The sequence below is a fragment of the Aptenodytes patagonicus genome, chromosome 7 (assembly GCF_965638725.1).
Source record: "Aptenodytes patagonicus chromosome 7, bAptPat1.pri.cur, whole genome shotgun sequence".
NCBI classification, from domain to species: domain Eukaryota; kingdom Metazoa; phylum Chordata; class Aves; order Sphenisciformes; family Spheniscidae; genus Aptenodytes; species Aptenodytes patagonicus.
This window is the reverse complement of record NC_134955.1, coordinates 34,556,605-34,574,832: the sequence shown is the minus strand read 5'-3', so window position 1 is coordinate 34,574,832 and position 18,228 is coordinate 34,556,605. Positions and strand designations below refer to the sequence as shown.

The 18,228-nt window shown below is 40.3% G+C and overlaps 1 protein-coding gene across 2 annotated transcripts; it reads right to left on the bottom strand.

Moving 5' to 3' along the window:
• Window positions 1–837: 837 nt before the first annotated feature.
• LOC143163448 (serine/arginine-rich splicing factor 5-like) lies at window positions 838–17,812 on the bottom strand. Of its 2 annotated transcripts, none has more exons than XM_076344826.1 (8): window positions 17,691–17,812; window positions 15,207–15,345; window positions 11,581–11,651; window positions 10,726–10,812; window positions 8,340–8,412; window positions 4,407–4,480; window positions 3,309–3,419; window positions 838–2,363 (listed from the first exon to the last, which is right to left on the bottom strand). In XM_076344826.1, exons 2-8 carry the CDS (start codon window positions 15,330–15,332, stop codon window positions 2,072–2,074), a joined length of 834 nt encoding a protein of 277 aa, XP_076200941.1. In that variant the 5' UTR covers window positions 15,333–15,345; window positions 17,691–17,812; the 3' UTR covers window positions 838–2,071. The 2 variants fall into 2 exon arrangements, with proteins under 2 accessions (XP_076200941.1, XP_076200942.1); XM_076344827.1 differs by lacking the exon at window positions 17,691–17,812 and adding an exon at window positions 17,339–17,545.
• Window positions 17,813–18,228: the final 416 nt, after the last annotated feature.

The window sequence follows — 18,228 nt, the reverse complement described above, 5'->3', positions numbered from 1 at the left end:
AATTACAGGAAGGGAAATGATGTTGTACAATAAAGAATCAAGAATTAATAAAATTCACAAGATCTATATTAGCTCTGTATTTAAACAATTTGCAAGGTAAGCATGCTGCGGTCAGAAGCATTCAAGGTCTCCAATACTGCACTTGCCAATCTCAAAGGTACTAGGCTAGGCAGTGGACATTTTGGGGAGGTTTTTTTCTGGCATAACAAATTTACCAAAGCACACACCACTGACATTTAACGCAGCTGAGCATACCCCAGCTTTCCCAACAGAGTCGTATCTAGTAAGATTCCTCTGCAAAGTGATTTCTGTTTGTTCCTTGTGTTCCTTCTGAACTGCTACCATATTCAGATCACATCAAGCCAACCATGCAAAGACCGTGATTAGCAGTAACTTGCTCTAGAAAGGGTGTCAGCCTTGAAGCCTTAGATGCACAGTAGTGTGGGCAAGATAAGAATCTCTGGAACCACATTTCGAAAGCAGCAAATGATTTTACCTATAGGAAGATTCCAAGACCTATGGCCATTTGGTTGTCGGTTCTTCTGTTGAACTGGTGGACAAGGAGGTGTCACACAAATCTGCCTCCAAGGACTGCAGAAGGACTACTATTTGCCATCCGTTCAAACAGCCACTGATGGCCATGGCAGTAAAATCCTATCCTGTCCTGTCCTCCTATTAGTCAGCATCTGGTTACTTAGGTGTCGCAACTGGTTTCTATTTTACATTTTGCTTGCTTCCATATGGGTACACCTTCAAATAAATTTCCTTGTGATCGTGTTTGCAAGATTGTACGAAGTGAACAACAGCAACAGTAACATTACTAAACAAACTGCAAAGTAAGCCAGAAAAAGGTTTTATTTTATTAGGAATGGTACATTTAAACACACGTAAGACTTTGGGATTAATTTACATATTTTTCCAAAAATGTTTCCCTTCTTTAACAATACAGAAGTTAAAAAAAAAAAATCTAATTCCAAATTATAAGAACGAACAGTATTTGCAGTGGAAATTTCTATTAATTAAAACAACTGTGCATTGAGAAGATTTAAAGAAATTACCCTCTTTACGCTTTAACATGATTAACTTTTCCTGTCACAACTGACTATACTTTTCCTGGGATTTTTTTGCTGCTGTCATTACTAAAATAACCTTCCTTTCCATCAAGACTATTGCTAGTCATACACACGTTATTCAGTATCATACTTTTGGGTATGAAAGCTATGTCACTTTTATAAACATCAAAAACATGGACATGCATATTGACATTTCTGTGCAGTTTTATGGAGTCACCTGTCAAATAAGGCCTCTACATACAATACCACATACTAGTGAATTACTGGAAAATTATTCTAATGGATTCCAAATAATCCTGACATCTGGATGGTACGTCTCATTTTAACAGGAACTTCCAGCTTTCATTACTGGTTAACATTGTATTGATTCACTGTCCAAATGAGCAATATTCAACTGACCAATGTGTATTCCTGAAAGTCTGTTGCAAATTAAGCGTATTATCAAGGTCATTTAAAGCTGGAACTTAAACAGCCTGTTAAGCCAAGCAACGGGGGGAAAAAAGTGAACTCTAAACTAAATTCAGCTGGTCCATTCATTCTCACACAGAAAAGTAGCCACAGCACCTTAAAGGAATAAAATCTATACTTCCTGTTCTCGGACTTAATACCAAGGACAAAAGCTAACATCGTATTTTGAAAGTCAAAGGCCTTGGAGGTGGAGCAGAAAGTGGGGGGCAAGAGAGGGAGAAAGCAGCATATTGTCTCATCCCATTACCTCAGCATTATGTGTACATAATATATCTATGATAGAAATGTTTACTAATAGCAGGGAAAAAAAATAAAAAAGACTTCCCACTCCAGACTTCACTGAAAGGAGAAAGCCGACAGCCCCTCCTCACAGAGATGGCCTATTTGATGACAGGCACTTTGGCAATGTAAGAGGAGGTTACCCTTTCATCACGTTAACTCTTCCCCTCCCGGTTCTCATATATAATTTGTCTCAAGTCTTCAAGAAACTTGAACCAAATTAAATGCATTAATACACCTCTAAGAGCAGGTTAACTACGGCTATGAGCAGAGCTCGACCTAGAACGAGATTTTCTTTTAGAAGAAGAGGGAGATGGGGAAGAAGCTAGCAAGCTGGAGCGGTGGCTTTTCTGAGAGTAACTCTTTTTAGGTGTACGACTGCGAGAACGAGACCGGGATCGAGAGCGGGACCGGGATCGAGAGCGGGACCTGGACCTGGACCTTGATCTTGACCTGGACCTGGACCGGCTGTCCGATCTGGAAGATCCTGTAGACCTGGACCTGCTGCGAGATCTTGAGTAACTCCTTGATCGAGATCTGCTTCTAGAGAAACAATTAAAAGCTGTAGTCTCACCTCCTACTAAATTTAAAATACTCAATTTAGATTCTCAACTACTTTGTATGCACAGCACAGAACATCTGAATGCACTAGGCACAGCATTCAGTTATTTCAGAGTGCTGCTAGATTTCTGTCATGCTCCATCACAACAATATCTTCTTAGGCGAAGGCTAGCCTTGACATTCTCTGCTAGCTTGGCAAAATACGAACTGCCTAATACAAGATGCCTGCCCCCGCTGGGAGGAGGGAGACAAATTTTTAGCCATTTATCAAGAAAAGTACAGAAATGAAAATTCATACCTGTGGTATTTATTCTCTCTAGAAAGGCCCATGTAAATTAGGGTTTCTTTCAAGACACTAAAAAAGTCTCTAAAGGCATGGAACACCAGCACACTTTAAGGCCTGAGAGTTTAACACCTTCTCTAGTTATGCGTCCCTTTTTTCATGAAAATAAATGGATTTATTTTTAAGAGAGACAATGAAAGAGCTGCAGCCAACATGTTTTTTTAATGACTAAATGGCAGAACTGCTTTGGGAATAACGCAAGCAAGCTAACTGTTTCTCTTTTATTCTCATGAAAAAGTTGGCTTTCACAACTATTTGAGAGACATTTCACAGGACTCTGAAGCAGCTTTCCATTAAATTAAAAGGCTTTTAATACCAAAATTCGTTTTTTTATAAGTCCTTTCATTTAAATATCAAGTTTTATCTTTAAAAAAACCCCCACAACTCCTTACTCTCATCCAAAAGTGTTCTATTTACCCTGTTTTCAGCAAGTCAGTTCTTATCTAAATCTGTTTACACTGCTAGAAAGCGGTTCTGTGCGGTGATATTTAGCTTGGGGCCAAAGAATTAGATAATAAAACTTTGGCATCGATACTACCCAAATCCACGCCCTCAGCAGAATTTTATCAGGTCAGGTGACATACCTATGCCTTCTGTGATCTTCAGTCAGTTTAATTCTGCGTCCATTCAGCTCAGTGCCATCCAATTTTTCCAGTGCACTCTTCATATCACTATAAGATGCAAATTCCACAACCCTGTATACCATCAGGAAAAAAAAGTTTTAGAGAAACTGAAAAAGCAAGGAGAACAAGTTTGGGCTTTTTTCAATCTGGTGATTCACAGCTTGATGTTTTATCTTCTGAAAGCTAATTTTTAACTTGGTTAACAGGAAAATATGATACTAACAGTCCTAGCCATCCACACCTTCCACATCCTTTTAAACATTACCAGAACTCTCATCTGCAAAGAGATGGAGAAAATCCAGGAAGCTGCACAAACCTGCACCAGCTGAGGAAGTATCTTTCAGTCCTCCACTAAATTGCATTCTAAAGCTGTCCAAGAAACAACATAAACTTGCAGACTTTCCTGCCCTATTTAGAGTTTTAACAGTGAATAGAAAAAATCCCCTTTGTTTTTTTAATTTGTTTTCCCCTCAAAAAAAGTCTAGAGTTGCATTTGCTCGCAATGGCCCTAGAGCACTGTTTTGCCAGCACAGACACTCTATTCATACTTCCCTCTCTCCTGCTTTGTCGTGCAGGACCTTTGTAGTCTGCAAAATTAAGAATGGAGAGCAGGCAGCTAGGTATCCGTAAGGAGACTGGTTATGTTCATTTCCTATGACTTTGACTGTTGAACCAGTGCAAAGCAGCCACAGACAGGAGGTATTTTAGCCTCAGGAGTCAGATCATAAATGATTATAAATAAATAACTTTAAGTTAAAGACAGCAGAACTCAACTGTTGAAAGGTATTCTCCCTTCCCTTTCTGCTTTGACACATTGTTTTCATAGTAGAGAGTAGAGACTGAGTTCAATACCACTTCTGAACTCCTACTTACTGACCGTTTGTGTTTTGGTGGGGGGTTTTGTTGGTTTTTTTTTTTTAAATTGGAGAAATGTCAGCATCTAAGCCACACCATAGATTTAGTTGGGGTTTTTTTATATATATATATATATATTACAAGGATAATCTTGCCTTTAACAGTTTCAGTTATCATACAGATTTAGACACAAAATGAACTTACCCTTCATTCCTGTTGTTTCTGTGTGCGTCCACATAGGTGACCTCCCCTGCCTTTCTCATGACATCTTTCAAGTCCTGCAGCAAAAGTTAACATTTTAGCCTTAAACAGGACACAAATGAGTCAGCTAGCAATTAAGTAATACCCCCCTAAAACTTTCTTTGCTAAAACTGCTTAATGTTTTTATATTTTTATATATATAAAAAAATACATATAATTTAGAAAAAAGTTTCTGAAACAGCCTATGTTAATAGCAGCTGCATATAGAAAGGATCCCTCATTTTTACAACTACCGTGAATAAGATACTGCTTTTAAAATAATCCTGCATCCCAAAACCAGCTGTTATGAAAACACAATGCAATACTTAAAATACCAACATATGCACTGAAATCAGAACTATAACAGATGAAAAGCAACGTAGTATTAAATGCAAATTGTCACGACTAAAACCCAGTTAAATGACAATCCAATATATGTAGACAAATTCATTTTATATGCTCACCTCCCCCAACTTCACAGCAAAATTAAAAGCAAAAAGGTGTAATTACTACATCGTTAATAATTTTACAAAGGGAAAAATTTTTCCTGTATTTCACTTGAATATCTGTCACACTACAGTACCACATCAATAGACGCCCTTGTATTTAACTTAATAGAGGCTAAACACGCAGACACTGTAAAATTACTTGCTTAGCAGTAGGATGAAGTACAAACAAATAACGTAAAAGGTCACTAAAAAGCTAAACGTTTGTACAAGTTAAAGCAGTACTTTTGCAAACAGTATCTGGTATTTTATAATCCCAGACTACTTACCACAACATGCCACAAGTGGCAGATGATATAAGAAGGCACCTTAAGCAAAGAGTTGCTTGTCCAATACCTAGCTGGCCAAGAGGAACTCTCTTACATGAGAAAGGCAGAGTGATGGCTCATAGCAATATGCTTCACGGAGGTACCAGAGGCCCTGAAAGCACTGGACATAGTCTCCAGTCTCCAGAAGTGGCTAAAGAACCCGAGGATGATCTGTGCTAGCCAATCGAGATCAAACCCAGGCAAACCAAGATCTAGATCGCCAAAAAACAGGAGTGTCATAGGAACCAAAAGGAAAATTCAGAACAGGCCAAACCCTAGAATTTCAGCCACTAGAAAACCCCCAAATCTTTGGTTCTTTTTCCTCCACACAAGAAAAATGAGGGTTAACCAAATCAAGGTTGTTAGAAGAGGTTCAAAATGCACTTGGTTAGAAATAGGCTTAAGGAAGAAAAGACTACAAAACAAAAAGCCAAGAAAAACCTTTAGAACATTTGCCACAGAATATAAGGCTTAGTTTTATCTAATCTTTTAATTAAAATTCAACAGTTTTATTTTAAAAACTGTTTGCGTATGCAAACTAGTAGATATTTTCCTTGTTTCACATGTGCTTAACACAAAGAAACCTTAATAGCAAATGAAAAATGGGCCCTACAGCACCATTAAAAGTAATATTTCAACCTCAGTATGTTTATCCCAATTTAGAGACAAGGAGCAAACTTTTGCCTCTGCTCGAGTCAATGACAGCTTAACCAGACCACGGCTGGTAAGGCAAAAGGAAGTCAGAAAATGTTAATCTACATAATTATTTTCTAATTCAATAACTTCAGGCTTTAAAATTGAGGCCCCCACAGACTTGCCACACTATACGCCGAATCCTAAGTATCATCATCATGAAACATCATTTGTAATAGTAATGTCAACATGATTAAGATGCCAACATTATTGCTCAAAAGACAGTAAGTGTGCATGTGTTATAAAAGCTCAACAGAGTATTTGCTATTATTAGGGGAATGCTTTATCCGGTTTTACTTAACCAGTGGAACAGTCAAATTTTATCCGAAGTTTACTGTTCTGGTTCACCTTAAACAGCACAAGAATACCCTGTTGTCCTTAGCAGCAAACGAAAATAAGGTGTAGGACAACCATAAATAGGAAAAACACACACTAAAAATTACATCTTGATGTAACACAGGTCTACTTTTCCCAACTGCTTGAAAATTCACAGATACTGAAGAACTAATGAGGGTGGTTGGAAAGCTCTGAACATGCAGAAATACGTTTGCTAAAATAAGGAGAATTCTGACAGTTTGTCTACTACTTAGAGATGAGATTATCTATTAACAAAATAGTCAACAATTTGAGGAAACTGATCTAAATACAAATTTTATTTGTGGTTTGTTTTGTTTTTTTTTTTTTTTAAATATCCCAACACAGTAACTTTTAAAGGAGACAGAAGAAGTTCTCAAAGCATGGGGATCTGCACACACCAAAGATGAAATTATGCGCCTAAGTTTTCAAGCAAGGTTCCTAGTGATTGTGCTTGCTAGAAGCTCAGGGATTAGAAAGGAAGAATAATGCCACTACTGTTAATGTATTAGCTATTTTAATCTGTTGTGTAAGTAGTTAAAAGAAGTTAAAACACTATAGTCAGTATCAAAGCAGTACAGCTTCAAAACTAAACGAGGCTTGCATATGGATGTTAGCTTCAAATGATTTCTATTTAGGCAGGTATCAAGAAGTAAAGTCTCTTATATGCTAACTTATCATACATTTAAGAGAGTCATTAAAACATTTAATTAGAATCCTAAAGATTCATCAGCATGAAATTCGATTTGGGTGGGCTAAAATGGTAAGTACATATAAAGCCATTATAAATATTCACAAATAAAAGAAAGTTACAGAAACATTAATTTTTTTTTCAAGTTATGAATTTAACACTAAACAGCATTATAGGATTTACTCTCCTTAACACTCCATTCTAGCTTACTTCTCTGGTCCCTACTGTCGTTTCCAAGCGCTGTGTTTTATAACAATCTCTTCATGTACATAACTGCATAGCATACCCAGAAGATATTTAGATGAAATCCACTTGCTCATCACATGAACTCAGAAGTTGTTTTTTTAGTTATTCAATAATTAACACAACTGTACAATTATGAACCTTTTGAACCTGTCATGCAGAAGATAAACAAACCTAGTTCAACCATTTATCTGCATGGACTGTACCCAAGCTCTTATGAAACTCATCAGTGGAGCTTCAGGCAAGCCAAACAGCCTCCTCATGTGGATTTAGCTGCAACACCAAGGCTTTGAACATTCAACATGTTCTACTGCATCTTTCAGTACACTAGCTCTCTTTATTCAAAGAATATAAAGGTTAATGAACAAGACTGAACTCCACTACTCACTCACCTTTTGTAAATAGCATCTGTTGTTATGCCCTTAAAAAAGTAAACTTTTTATAGACTGTATACGACACAGAACATAATTAAAGGAATTGATTATATGGTTATTCTGTTAAAAGCCAGCTAAAAATTAGCAAAACTTTAGCAAGGGGTGAAAAAAAAAGAAGGGTGGTAAGAAAGCTTCAAAAGACAATTACTGAAAGTTTGGGGTTTTTAAAAAATATCTACAGTAAGCATACTTTACACAGTAGCTTTCTTAAGATTAAGACCCTTTATTAATGATGTATTACCAGACTTCTCAATCATCATGTCACAAAAATATTTTGCAAAACTGAAGAAAAGACTGTAAATTTCACTCAGAACAAAGGCATGCACTTCCAGGTGTAACAATACAAAAGGATGACATAGTTTGAGTGGATGCTATGCTTCAATAATTTAGAAACAATCTAGAATCTTCCAAAGTTTTATCAGTTGATAAACGCAAGTGAGCAAGAATCAGTTCCCAACTACAAAATCTAGTTATAAAACTATTTGCGCAGATGTGAAACAAAAGACTTCAAGTTTTTCAATGCTAGTTTTTAGCAATCACTGAAGCTTTTTTGCTTATTTTTTATTCAGGTTAAATATTTATGATGGCTTTATTAAGAAATTAGGCTGAAAGCAGTCTGCTTACAGGGTAGGAAAATAAGGTGTAAAAAAAAGATGACGTTAACTCACCTGCCAGCTGATACGGGATGAAAGGTTTTCAACTATGATCCTGTGTTCAGTACGAACAGGAGGTCCATACCGGCTAGAAGAGTTCAGAGGAAAAAAAAAAAAAAGGAAAAAGTCTCCAGTGTAAGGAATTTAGAACTTAAGAAATCTGATGTTTTCTATAGTTTGCTGAGAGATTTAAGTATTTTCCTTGTCGCTGGACTGCAGATTTGATTCTCCCTAGTCAATAAGATATTTAAGAGTCCACTACAAGAAGAGAGCTGCTACAAGGGTATTAAAAAGGATTTTGATGAAGAACTTTATACCAAGGCAGTCAATATAGCTGCCATTTTTTCTAGATACACTGAAATAAGTGCCTAGTAGAATGAAAATAACGTAAAGAGAATTAGTTTAATTTTGGTATTTGACAGGCTTGGCTCACACATACGGTTTTGGAGGATATTCATGTAAAGGGCAATATTTTTTTTTTTTTAGTTGGTAGGATAAATTCTGCTTCATGTCAGGGAGATAGAAGGCACAATTTAAAGGCATCTTAGTTCATGCTTCTCAATTCCAAATCACTTGTTAATATTTATAAATGCCACCATGACCTATATTAGATATTTCTGTGGGTAGAAATATTCTTATTTTAGTAAAATGAGAGCTAGATAACTGGTTGCCTTGAAATAACTGTGGCAGTTTACAGTTCCTGAATGAAAGGCGGTATTTTTCACTTAACCAAAAATTAAAGACCCTCTCAAAAATGAAAATGTGGCTTGAAAACGTTCATACAGAAAAGAAGAGTAAGACATCTGGAAAGAATACTGCCCTTGCAGGTCATTTCTGTTCCCAATACTAGTCATTCTGAATCCAAAGGGATCTGAGAACTATGGAAAAAGGCATGCCAGCCTTTTGATAAGTAATGCAAGATTCTAACAATGGCACTACTTTGTATTACTACAAAAAGATTCAAGAATCAAGAACACTGACCTTAGAGAAAATTCTCATCTTCTCCTCCCACAGAAACATAATCCTAAATTGTATGTATTGATTTGTACACTGAAGCACAGGCAATTTCATTTCAGTGCATACCTCAAAGTGTCCCAATTTTTTTCAGAACATCCAGATCTTCCAGGCATTTAAACAGAGGTCCCAGAGTCCCAAAACTGGCAGGCTGAGTCTCATTTTTCCATTATTGCAAACCGCAGTCTCTTCCTGTCTGGCATCGGCAGTCTGACGTCATGAACATGACTACAACGTCAGATGCCCACGACCTTCAATCACACTTCCTACTTTAAAAGTCCACTTTTAGCCTGGACCTCGGACCAATTATACCGCATCAAGGTTACTGCCACTAAAGAAAAAATAATCTAATTAGCATACTTGCATATGCAAATTAGATGTTCCAGACACTGGTTTGTAACTGGCAGCAATTCTGACTTTGAAACAAACGCACAGGTTTATGTCAGTTAAGTCTTCGTCTTTCTTCCAAACTCTACTCTGCATAGGCCACAGCTATAAATGTTTCTACAGAGTAAATTATTCCATACATATTTACTTCACACAGGTAGATATAAAGTACAAAGATGTAATACGCAGTTGTTTGGTGGAATATATGCAAATCTGCAGAACTTTCACAAACTCCACTGCAAGTTGGTACAAGGTTCACCACTGGCTCAATCATCGAAAGCGAACAACTCCACAAATACTGTATGTCCACTACAGGTATTCTAGATATGAGCTACGTCCTGTTTTTCAGATTCCGTTGTAGGACAGAGGCTCTCCTTCAGCAAGGCACCTGCTCGGTCAGCAAACTTAGTCAACTGGTATTTAAACACTTCTGCACATGCTAGTATCTTGTGCCCTAGCACTATTTCTCAAATGCAGTTCCTTTTGTATGCTGTGCTGTAGTAAGCGTTTTGATAACCATACAACTGGAAATGTGAAAGCTTGGTTAGACGGTAAATACCTTGAACTATTGCTCTACAATAATTCTGCTTAGCCTGTAAGCTCAGTTTCATGACAAAAGCCTCAAGAGAGAAGCTCTAGCATTTTTCTTGGTATACTGTTAAAAACAGCCAATCCAACTGCAGCATTACTCGTTCACATCATTTACACAACAGTAGGAAGCAAGACCAATATAGTGCCTACAACACAGAGAGGGAGCATTTCGTAACAGGTTTGTGAACCTCTGCAAGCCAGTTAAACTGCTTTAAAATCCACATTCTCCTCAGCCAGAGGAGGTAAATAATAGTAATGGACCTCCAAGGTTTGAGAACATAAAACTTCTTTTGTGAAGCTATACAAGGCACAGAGCTGGATCCCTAACTCCAACCACAAGAAGAAAACAGTATTTCAGTACAGTTGTTCAGTTATTCTGTTTGTAGGAAACAGAGTCCAGACCACCTACCTAGATCCACTCTGCGACTGGTAATAACTGAACCGTTGTGGGAATCTGCCCCTTCCTCTTCGGGCTCGAGCATGCTCAATTGTAACCCTTATGATAGGAACAAAACAAAACAAGCAAACAAAAAATAAAACACAAACTTTAAGTATTTGACACTGACTTAAATGTTTCGCAACTGGAAGCACATGTGCACAAACAAGAATTATCTTGCCCTTGCAAGCAACAATTTATAACACAGTCACTGGCATTTCAAGAGCCAGAACAGTGGTATTCTCGTCTCATTCATCTGCCTCAGACTTTCATGAAAATTGTCATGGGTCTGTAATTCAGATTGAAACAATTAAATTTGCTCAACCAGAGCCCAAGAGTAATCACAGAGGGAAAAGAGTACCAAAATAATAACAACCTAATTCCACAATCAAATAAAAATTACTGTAACATAACAATGACTATAGTCCACATTGTTGCAAACTGAAAGGCAACACTCCAAATGATGAAAGGCTATCATCAACTTATTTTCTGAAGTCAACAGACAGATAAATAACAAATAGATAAGTTCAATTCACTTTTACTAATATTTCTAGTGACAAGACCTTGAGTTAGCTTTGAAGGAGAAATAAGTGCAAGTGGAGAAAACAGTCAGCCCTGCTCCAAACCACCCCTCCTCCAGTCCCAAACTATCTTTGCCTTATATAAGACTGTAGCCAGGATCCCAATGAATCTCTTTAGATAAAGTTATGGAAGGTGTATCCCACCATAGAGCCACAAGAAACGGGTGTTGGAGCACAAGCTAATGCACTGTATTTGGATGCAAAGCACTTTTGCTGTTCTTAAAGGTAATTATGGTATCAAGCTTACCTTTCATCACACAACTCTTTACCATTTAGTTCATAAATTGCATCATCAGCATCCCTGTGGTCTTCGAATTCCTAGAAAGAAAATAGGAATAAAAAAGTATTTTCCCTCACAGTATATTCAAATGCTAGAAAACATGTTTTCTTTATAAATTTTACATTTCTGCAGCACGTATCAGCCAGAACTTTGAACAAGGAAGTGGATTCCTAGTACATTTATGACTGAAAAGCCAAGATGTTCCCATTCACGACCATTTCTTCTCCCTCCACCCCGCAAACTCATTTTGCCTCCCTCAGTTGTTTCAGTATAACTATTTGCAGGACCTACATAAAATAAATCAATTAAATGACCTGGTTTATTACTGAAATATCTAGAATACTTTTTGGGAGAGAGGTGGGGGGATTACTTCAAGGCATACAGTTTAAAACACAGCCCTACACACAGGGAAATCCTGTATAACAGCACGAGCTGATCAACTGCAACCAAAAGCAGGAGAGCTGTGCACTCCCAAAACCCTCTTAAAGAGTTCTGGGGCTGATTCAATTCTTACTGAATTGGAAAAGAAAGAGTGAACCAGAAAAAAAAAAGCCCTTCTGATTTTTTTCTGAGTGAATTCAGCTCACTAGTCTGGCAAAAAGGTGCCTGTGTAAGAAGAGTAAGAAACATAAGCCCCTCTTCAGCACTGGCCACCTGTGGGTCTGGATCAGCTGTAATATGCAATTCCTTATACTGTTGCAACGGAATCTGTTGCTTTGCTTTTGGCAGCACTGCTGCTTTCATCAGCCCAAGTAGCCTCTGCCCACTATCCAGCCCACTGGTTCTTGGCAAAGCTGTTTGTACAGCTCTGCAGGAAACTAGGTCAAGAAACCTATCCAGATGAAAAACAGCACACTTTGTGCAGGAAGTGGGGTGAAAAAGACAGTGTTATTTTTCAACTACATCGGCTTTCCAGGTAGGTTCATTATGTGGCTGAACAACTGTGGTAACACCATGCGAGGCAAGGGGAGAAAGGAAAGAAATAAAGCAGTGAGAACAAGCAGCTGGGTAGGGACTGCTTGAACCAAGTGTGGATGATGAAAAAAAAACCCGTGGCACTGCAGCTTGACAGCAATGAACAACAGAGAAGCAGCTTCTCAAGTTGAAGAAAGCATTTGCGTAACTATAAACAGCTTTTTGGAAGCAATACTGGCTTAAACAATCTTCCCCCCTCTGCACTGAAATCTGTTTCACTACCAAGTGAAACATCACACATCCTTGCATGATGATGCGAAGATTATCTTGAGAAAATTCATTTAGGCCCAGCATTTAAGAATATCAAGTTAGCATCTACAACTCCCATGATTTCAGCTCGTTTCTAACAAACTGAAGCATGTCTGCAAGTCTATCTAGCTTTACATACTAGCTTTATGGTGTGGTTTGAAAACATTCTGCACTGAAATTTACAGAATTTCAGTAAATATAATCAGTTTCAAAGATTAAGCAACAATTTCAATCAAGCACAATGAAACATGCTTTTAACACTACAACAACGTTCAATCAGAATCACTTGGGTTTGTAAGAGGTTTTATAAATACAGATTTTAAATAACCAAAACCAAAGATGAACTGACAGCCCATCACAAGTGAAGTACTGCAAAGGATAATACTATTCAATGTATTTATAAATGATCTGGATGACAGGACTGAGTGCACCCTCACCAATTTTGTGGCTGACACCAAAGTGGGAGGAGAAATAGATATACCAGAAGGAAAAACCACCACACAGAGACACCATGATAGGCTGAAAGATTAGGCCAACAAGAATCACAAGTTTTAACAAAAGATAAACGTCAAGTCCTGCACCTGGGATAGAATAATCCCAAACAGCAGAACAGGCTGGGGTCTCAGTGGCTGGAGTGTAGCTCTGCTGAAAAGGACATGGAGATCCTTGTGAAGAGTCAGCTAAGTGTGAGTCAGCAGTCTGGCCTTGCTGCAATGAAAGCAAACCATGTCCTGGGCTGCATCAGTAAGAGTACAGCCAGCAGGCCAAGGGATGTGATTATTCCACCCTATGTGGCATTTGTCAGGCCACACCTGGAACACTGTGTCCAGTTTTGGCCCCTCCAGCTCAAGACAGACATTGAAAAATTGGAGTGGGCCACCAAAACCGATCAGAAGGTTGGAGAACAAAGAAAGGTTGAGAGAGCCATGTTTGTTCAGCCTGAAGAAAAGGCGGCTCAAAGGGGATCTAGTCAGAGTCTTCTAATACTAAAACACAGTTACAGAGGTGATGGAAGTGCTTTCCTCATGTGGGTGCACAGTGACAGGATGACAAGCAAAGGGGGGGAAGTTTTATTCAGCTGTAAGGAAAAAATTCTCCATCATGAGAAGAATTAAAATTTTTAGACAGAGTTATGGGATGATTATTCAAGCTTATTAGTGAGCTTTGAAAAGAAAATGCTTCTGCCTAGGAACTGGAGAAGACAGGAAGGATGGTTGGCTGACTCATGTATGGGAGTTGAACAGAAGTTGTTCCTGAATGAGTCAACAGCCCTGCCCAAAAAGAGAAGAGGAACGCTCAGGGAAAGGCAATTGAGACATAGCAGCAATTGGAAAGGACGCACTAAATAAACTCAGGCTCACGTCTAGATCGGCGATTTACCTCTGGACTTTAAGAGGCAGGTATTTACCTACTGGCAGTCAACAAGAAGTAGCTCATACTGCAGGGCAATCAGGAACTAGCACATGTAGGAGTCAAGTCAAGAAGTAATACTCACATGAAACTAAAGTGGGCAAAGCCTGTTTTTTTGTTCTTTTCCCATAGCTTCACCCAAGGGATTGATCTTGGCAGAACAAATGGCATGTAAGCCTGCCATAGTGTGAGGGCAGTATCAACCTTTCCAGTTTGAACTCAGTACTGCAGAACAGCTAATTATCAGTTCTCAGGAGATAATAGTTAAGAAACAGGCTGATCTTAAGTCAGCTTGGGAACCTGTAAAGCTGTAAAAATTTGGACAACAGTTTAGGAGCATAGAGCTCTAGAAAGCAGTGGTAGGAAACTAAGACCCAATCAACTGTGTATTTCATTTAATAGTCTGACAGACACATACATCCTGTGAACATATATTGACAGTGAATATACCTAACTTTAGCTGCACAAGGGTTAAAAGCCATGCTGCTTAAATCCAACAGCAAGCACCTATTACACCTGTTGTCTTAGCCAACTACTTTGCTTTTATGTCACGCCGTTATTTAGAAATGTGACCAAGCAGACTAGAAGGAGTGAGAGAGGAACATGAGTGACTCTGGATAAACTTTTCTCCAGGTCAAGACTTTGTCAAGTTTTGTGATGCCATAACAGGGTATTTATACTGTCTTCAGAAATAAGGGATAAAATTTAAATCCATGGAAGACTATGATCAGACAATGCATTTAATATAGCTAGAATATTACCAAGATTTTGAGCAAAATCTGGCCAAAACCAGGTAAAACTGTAATCCCAACATCTGAAAAGCAGTCTGAAATGTATATTAATATATTTTCCATTTCCCATTAGAACTATTATTCTCTTAAACATCTTCCCTTCCTTGACATCAGCCTAGCAAGGCTAGTACCTGCAAGCAAGAGAAAGGAAAATAAGGTGTTACATACCACAAATCCAAATCCATTTTTAAGATGGATTTCTCGTATGCGTCCATATCCTTTGAAGAATTTCTCCACATCCCGTTCCCGAGCACGTGAGCTTAAGTGGCCAACAAAGACACGGCAGCCACTCATCTTAAGGTCGATGCTAAGAAAAAAAAACAGCAACGTTTATCAGATTAACAAACTTAAAATAGGGTGATTAAGATCACTTTTACATCTCAGAGATCTTGGTTAAATGGGATTTGATTTTATCGTCCTCCAGGTATATGTTAAAAACCCAATTCTTCCCTATAGCCAGAGAAGTGAGAAAATCCTGTCTTACTGACTTCTAGCAGAACCTACACAGAACTCCCAGCTTTGTCCTTTTTAGTCACATAACTTAAAGACTTCTTGCATCTGAAATAATGTTTTTGTTTGTTGCTAGACTAATAAGGCTTCTGTACCACAGAGCATGAAAAAGACCACTCTATAAGCTCCAAGATGAATTTGCTGGGCTAAGAGCAGTTAAAAAAAAAAAACAAACCAAAACTGTTACGCTAATCATTGGAATAACACCATAAAACATTCTCAAACTTTTGCTTTCACCTGAAAGGATTGCTGCAATAAAAGTTATATTAGCATCCAAAAGATGAACAGTAGTTTATTTCAATTTGCACTAACCATAAAATAACATATTTTAACAGTCTATCAAGTTATGAAGAAGAAACATTTTGTTATTACGAGATTTCAACAATGGCAAATACAAAGGCTATTTCAGATATGCAGACTTTCAAAACTATTTACTGATCCAGGACACACAATTTGAGGTATTTTATTGAAGCTCCATTGTTTACCTTGAGTATGTCACTTTTTCAGTTTATGTGATTTAGAAATTTTTAAGTTCTTGTGACTGGAAAATATTAATTATTTGGCTCAGCTTGTTGTCATACAAAATACAAAGAATCCAAGCCCTAAAGAGTGGAAATATAATGTGATCTTATACTAAAATACTGGGCTGTAAAGCAAACAGAGTAAACAGACAACAGATCACGTTAGCTGTGAAAGTAGTTCAAGACAATTTGGATGCAGTATTTTGAATGAGCGTGATTTACCTTCTGTGTTAACACCCATTAGGTTTCTAGCGATTAGCTTCTTCATTCGGGCTCACTGTGCCATCAGAGAAGTGCCAGAATTTTGGAAGACAGGGTATAGGGCTTCGTATGGGGCAAGGGGCAGAAGCGCGACAGCACTTACTTAGATTAACCTAAACTGTCCCCGAACCACGACCTGAAGTGATAGCTATTTAATTGCTTTCACGTGAAAAGTTTCGTGCTTCTCCTACAAGGGCTTTTGTAACCATTCCCTCCTTTGTGCCCACACTTGCATTTTTATGCCCACATGGAAATCCAGCTCAGAGGACTGATTCAGCTCCCTCGCAGAGTCGCTAGTCTTCTGACAGATTGTTTCCCCAGTGCACGCTTACCACACAAACACTAGCAAGGCCAGCAGTGGGTAAAAAGAGACAGGCCTTTGCAGAGGAAGGACAGACTTACATAACTATGTGCTTTAAAACACGGTTAAGAACAGTCACTCTGGCAACAGCACTCATTTTGGGAACAACATAGATTTGACAGATTAAAACGACTGCGTAACTGCTGTTCAATACTTTTAGTTCTTAGTTCTAGAAAAACAAGGTGGGGAGGAGAGAAGAATCACAGAAGGAAACGAACATGGGGTGGATGGAACTGACTGCCTGAGAAAGTACCACAGATACAGCGTAAGACGTGCAAACTATCTGTCCATGCATTATTTACTCAAACATCAGGGAGCACAATGCAGTTGAGATCTGTATCGACACCTGCAAGTCGCAGATCTTGACACGTTGTTCCTAGCACAACGCAACCGCGTTTGCTCACTAGTGGCTCACAAGATCAAACATGCTGGCCTAAAAGCACTCGGGAAGCATGGGACCGCAGCAAAAAAACAACTGCTTGTTCGCCTTTTTGAGAAGTCGAGGCGGGACAGGGCTGCGCTAGACTCGCCGCCTCCCCAAGGCAGGAGGACCCTCTCCTTGGGTTCCCCATCACCGAGGCGTCGGCCCACCCAGCGGCGATCGTCCCTCCGGCTCTTCGGGGCGGACGCGAAAGCTTTACACTCACCTTCAAGCCCCGACGGCTCCCAGCCATCCCTCCGAGCAAAACAGCCGGGATCAGCCCTCCCCTCCGCAAAGCCGCGGGGCAGCGATGAAGCGCGGCGTCCTCCGCGGCCTGCTGCCGTCGCGCCTCGATTACCTAACCGCCAGCGGCCCCCCGCCGAGCGCCCGGGCCAGCGGCGCTGCGCGGCGCCAGCGAGGCCTCCGAGAACAGCTTCCTCCCCCTCAGCCCGGCGCCGCCACAAGAAAGGCCGGGCCCGTCCCCGCCCCGCAGCAGGGCCCGGCTGCAAGAAGCCCGCTCGCAACTCGACGCCCGACCCTCCCGTCACCGAGCGAGCCAAGGAGGGGCAGCCGCTCACCGTCGCCGAGCGCTGAGTCCTGCGGGCCGTGAGGAAACCGCTCTTCCCGGCCGCGGCGGCAATGGCTGCCTTGTTCCTACGAGAGACCAACACCGCCGCGCGCCCCCAACGGATGCTGCGCAACCGCCAACGCCCGACTCCAACTCCCAGCGTGCCGCGCGGCGGCCCCCGGCCGCGCCCCTCTCCCGGGGCGGCACCGTTGCACGCTGGGAGGTGTAGGCGCTGGGCCGGTCAGGCGGCGCCGCGCTCCGGCCCTGCAACCTCCCGGCTCCGGCAGCTCGTTTGAACAGGCGTTGTAGGGCAGTTTTGTGGGGATGAGGGTTCCCGAGGGCAGCGCCGCTCCCGAGGGGGGCGGCTTCTGGCCGGGAGGAGAGGGGTGCCGGAGGGGTGCAGCGGGCGGGGGCAGGCTGCGGCCCTGTCGGGGCGAGCTGCGAGGCCGGGGCCGTTGGGTCAGGGAGAGGCCGAGGGGCTCCTGCCACGACCAGGCCCGGGCTGCGGGGTAGGAACGCGCTGGGAGCCAGCGCTTACCATGGGGCAT

Excerpts from the sequence above, each read along its gene's own strand:
- LOC143163448 (XM_076344826.1), bottom strand. The coding sequence starts at position 15,332 with ATGAGTGGCTGCCGTGTCTTTGTTGGCCACTTAAGCTCACGTGCTCGG. Across the intron at positions 10,813-11,580 it reads AAAGAGTTGTGTGATGAAAG|GGTTACAATTGAGCATGCTC; the intron begins GTAAGCTTGATA and ends TCCTATCATAAG. Across the intron at positions 4,481-8,339 it reads CATCCCGTATCAGCTGGCAG|GACTTGAAAGATGTCATGAG; the intron begins GTGAGTTAACGT and ends CTTTTGCTGCAG.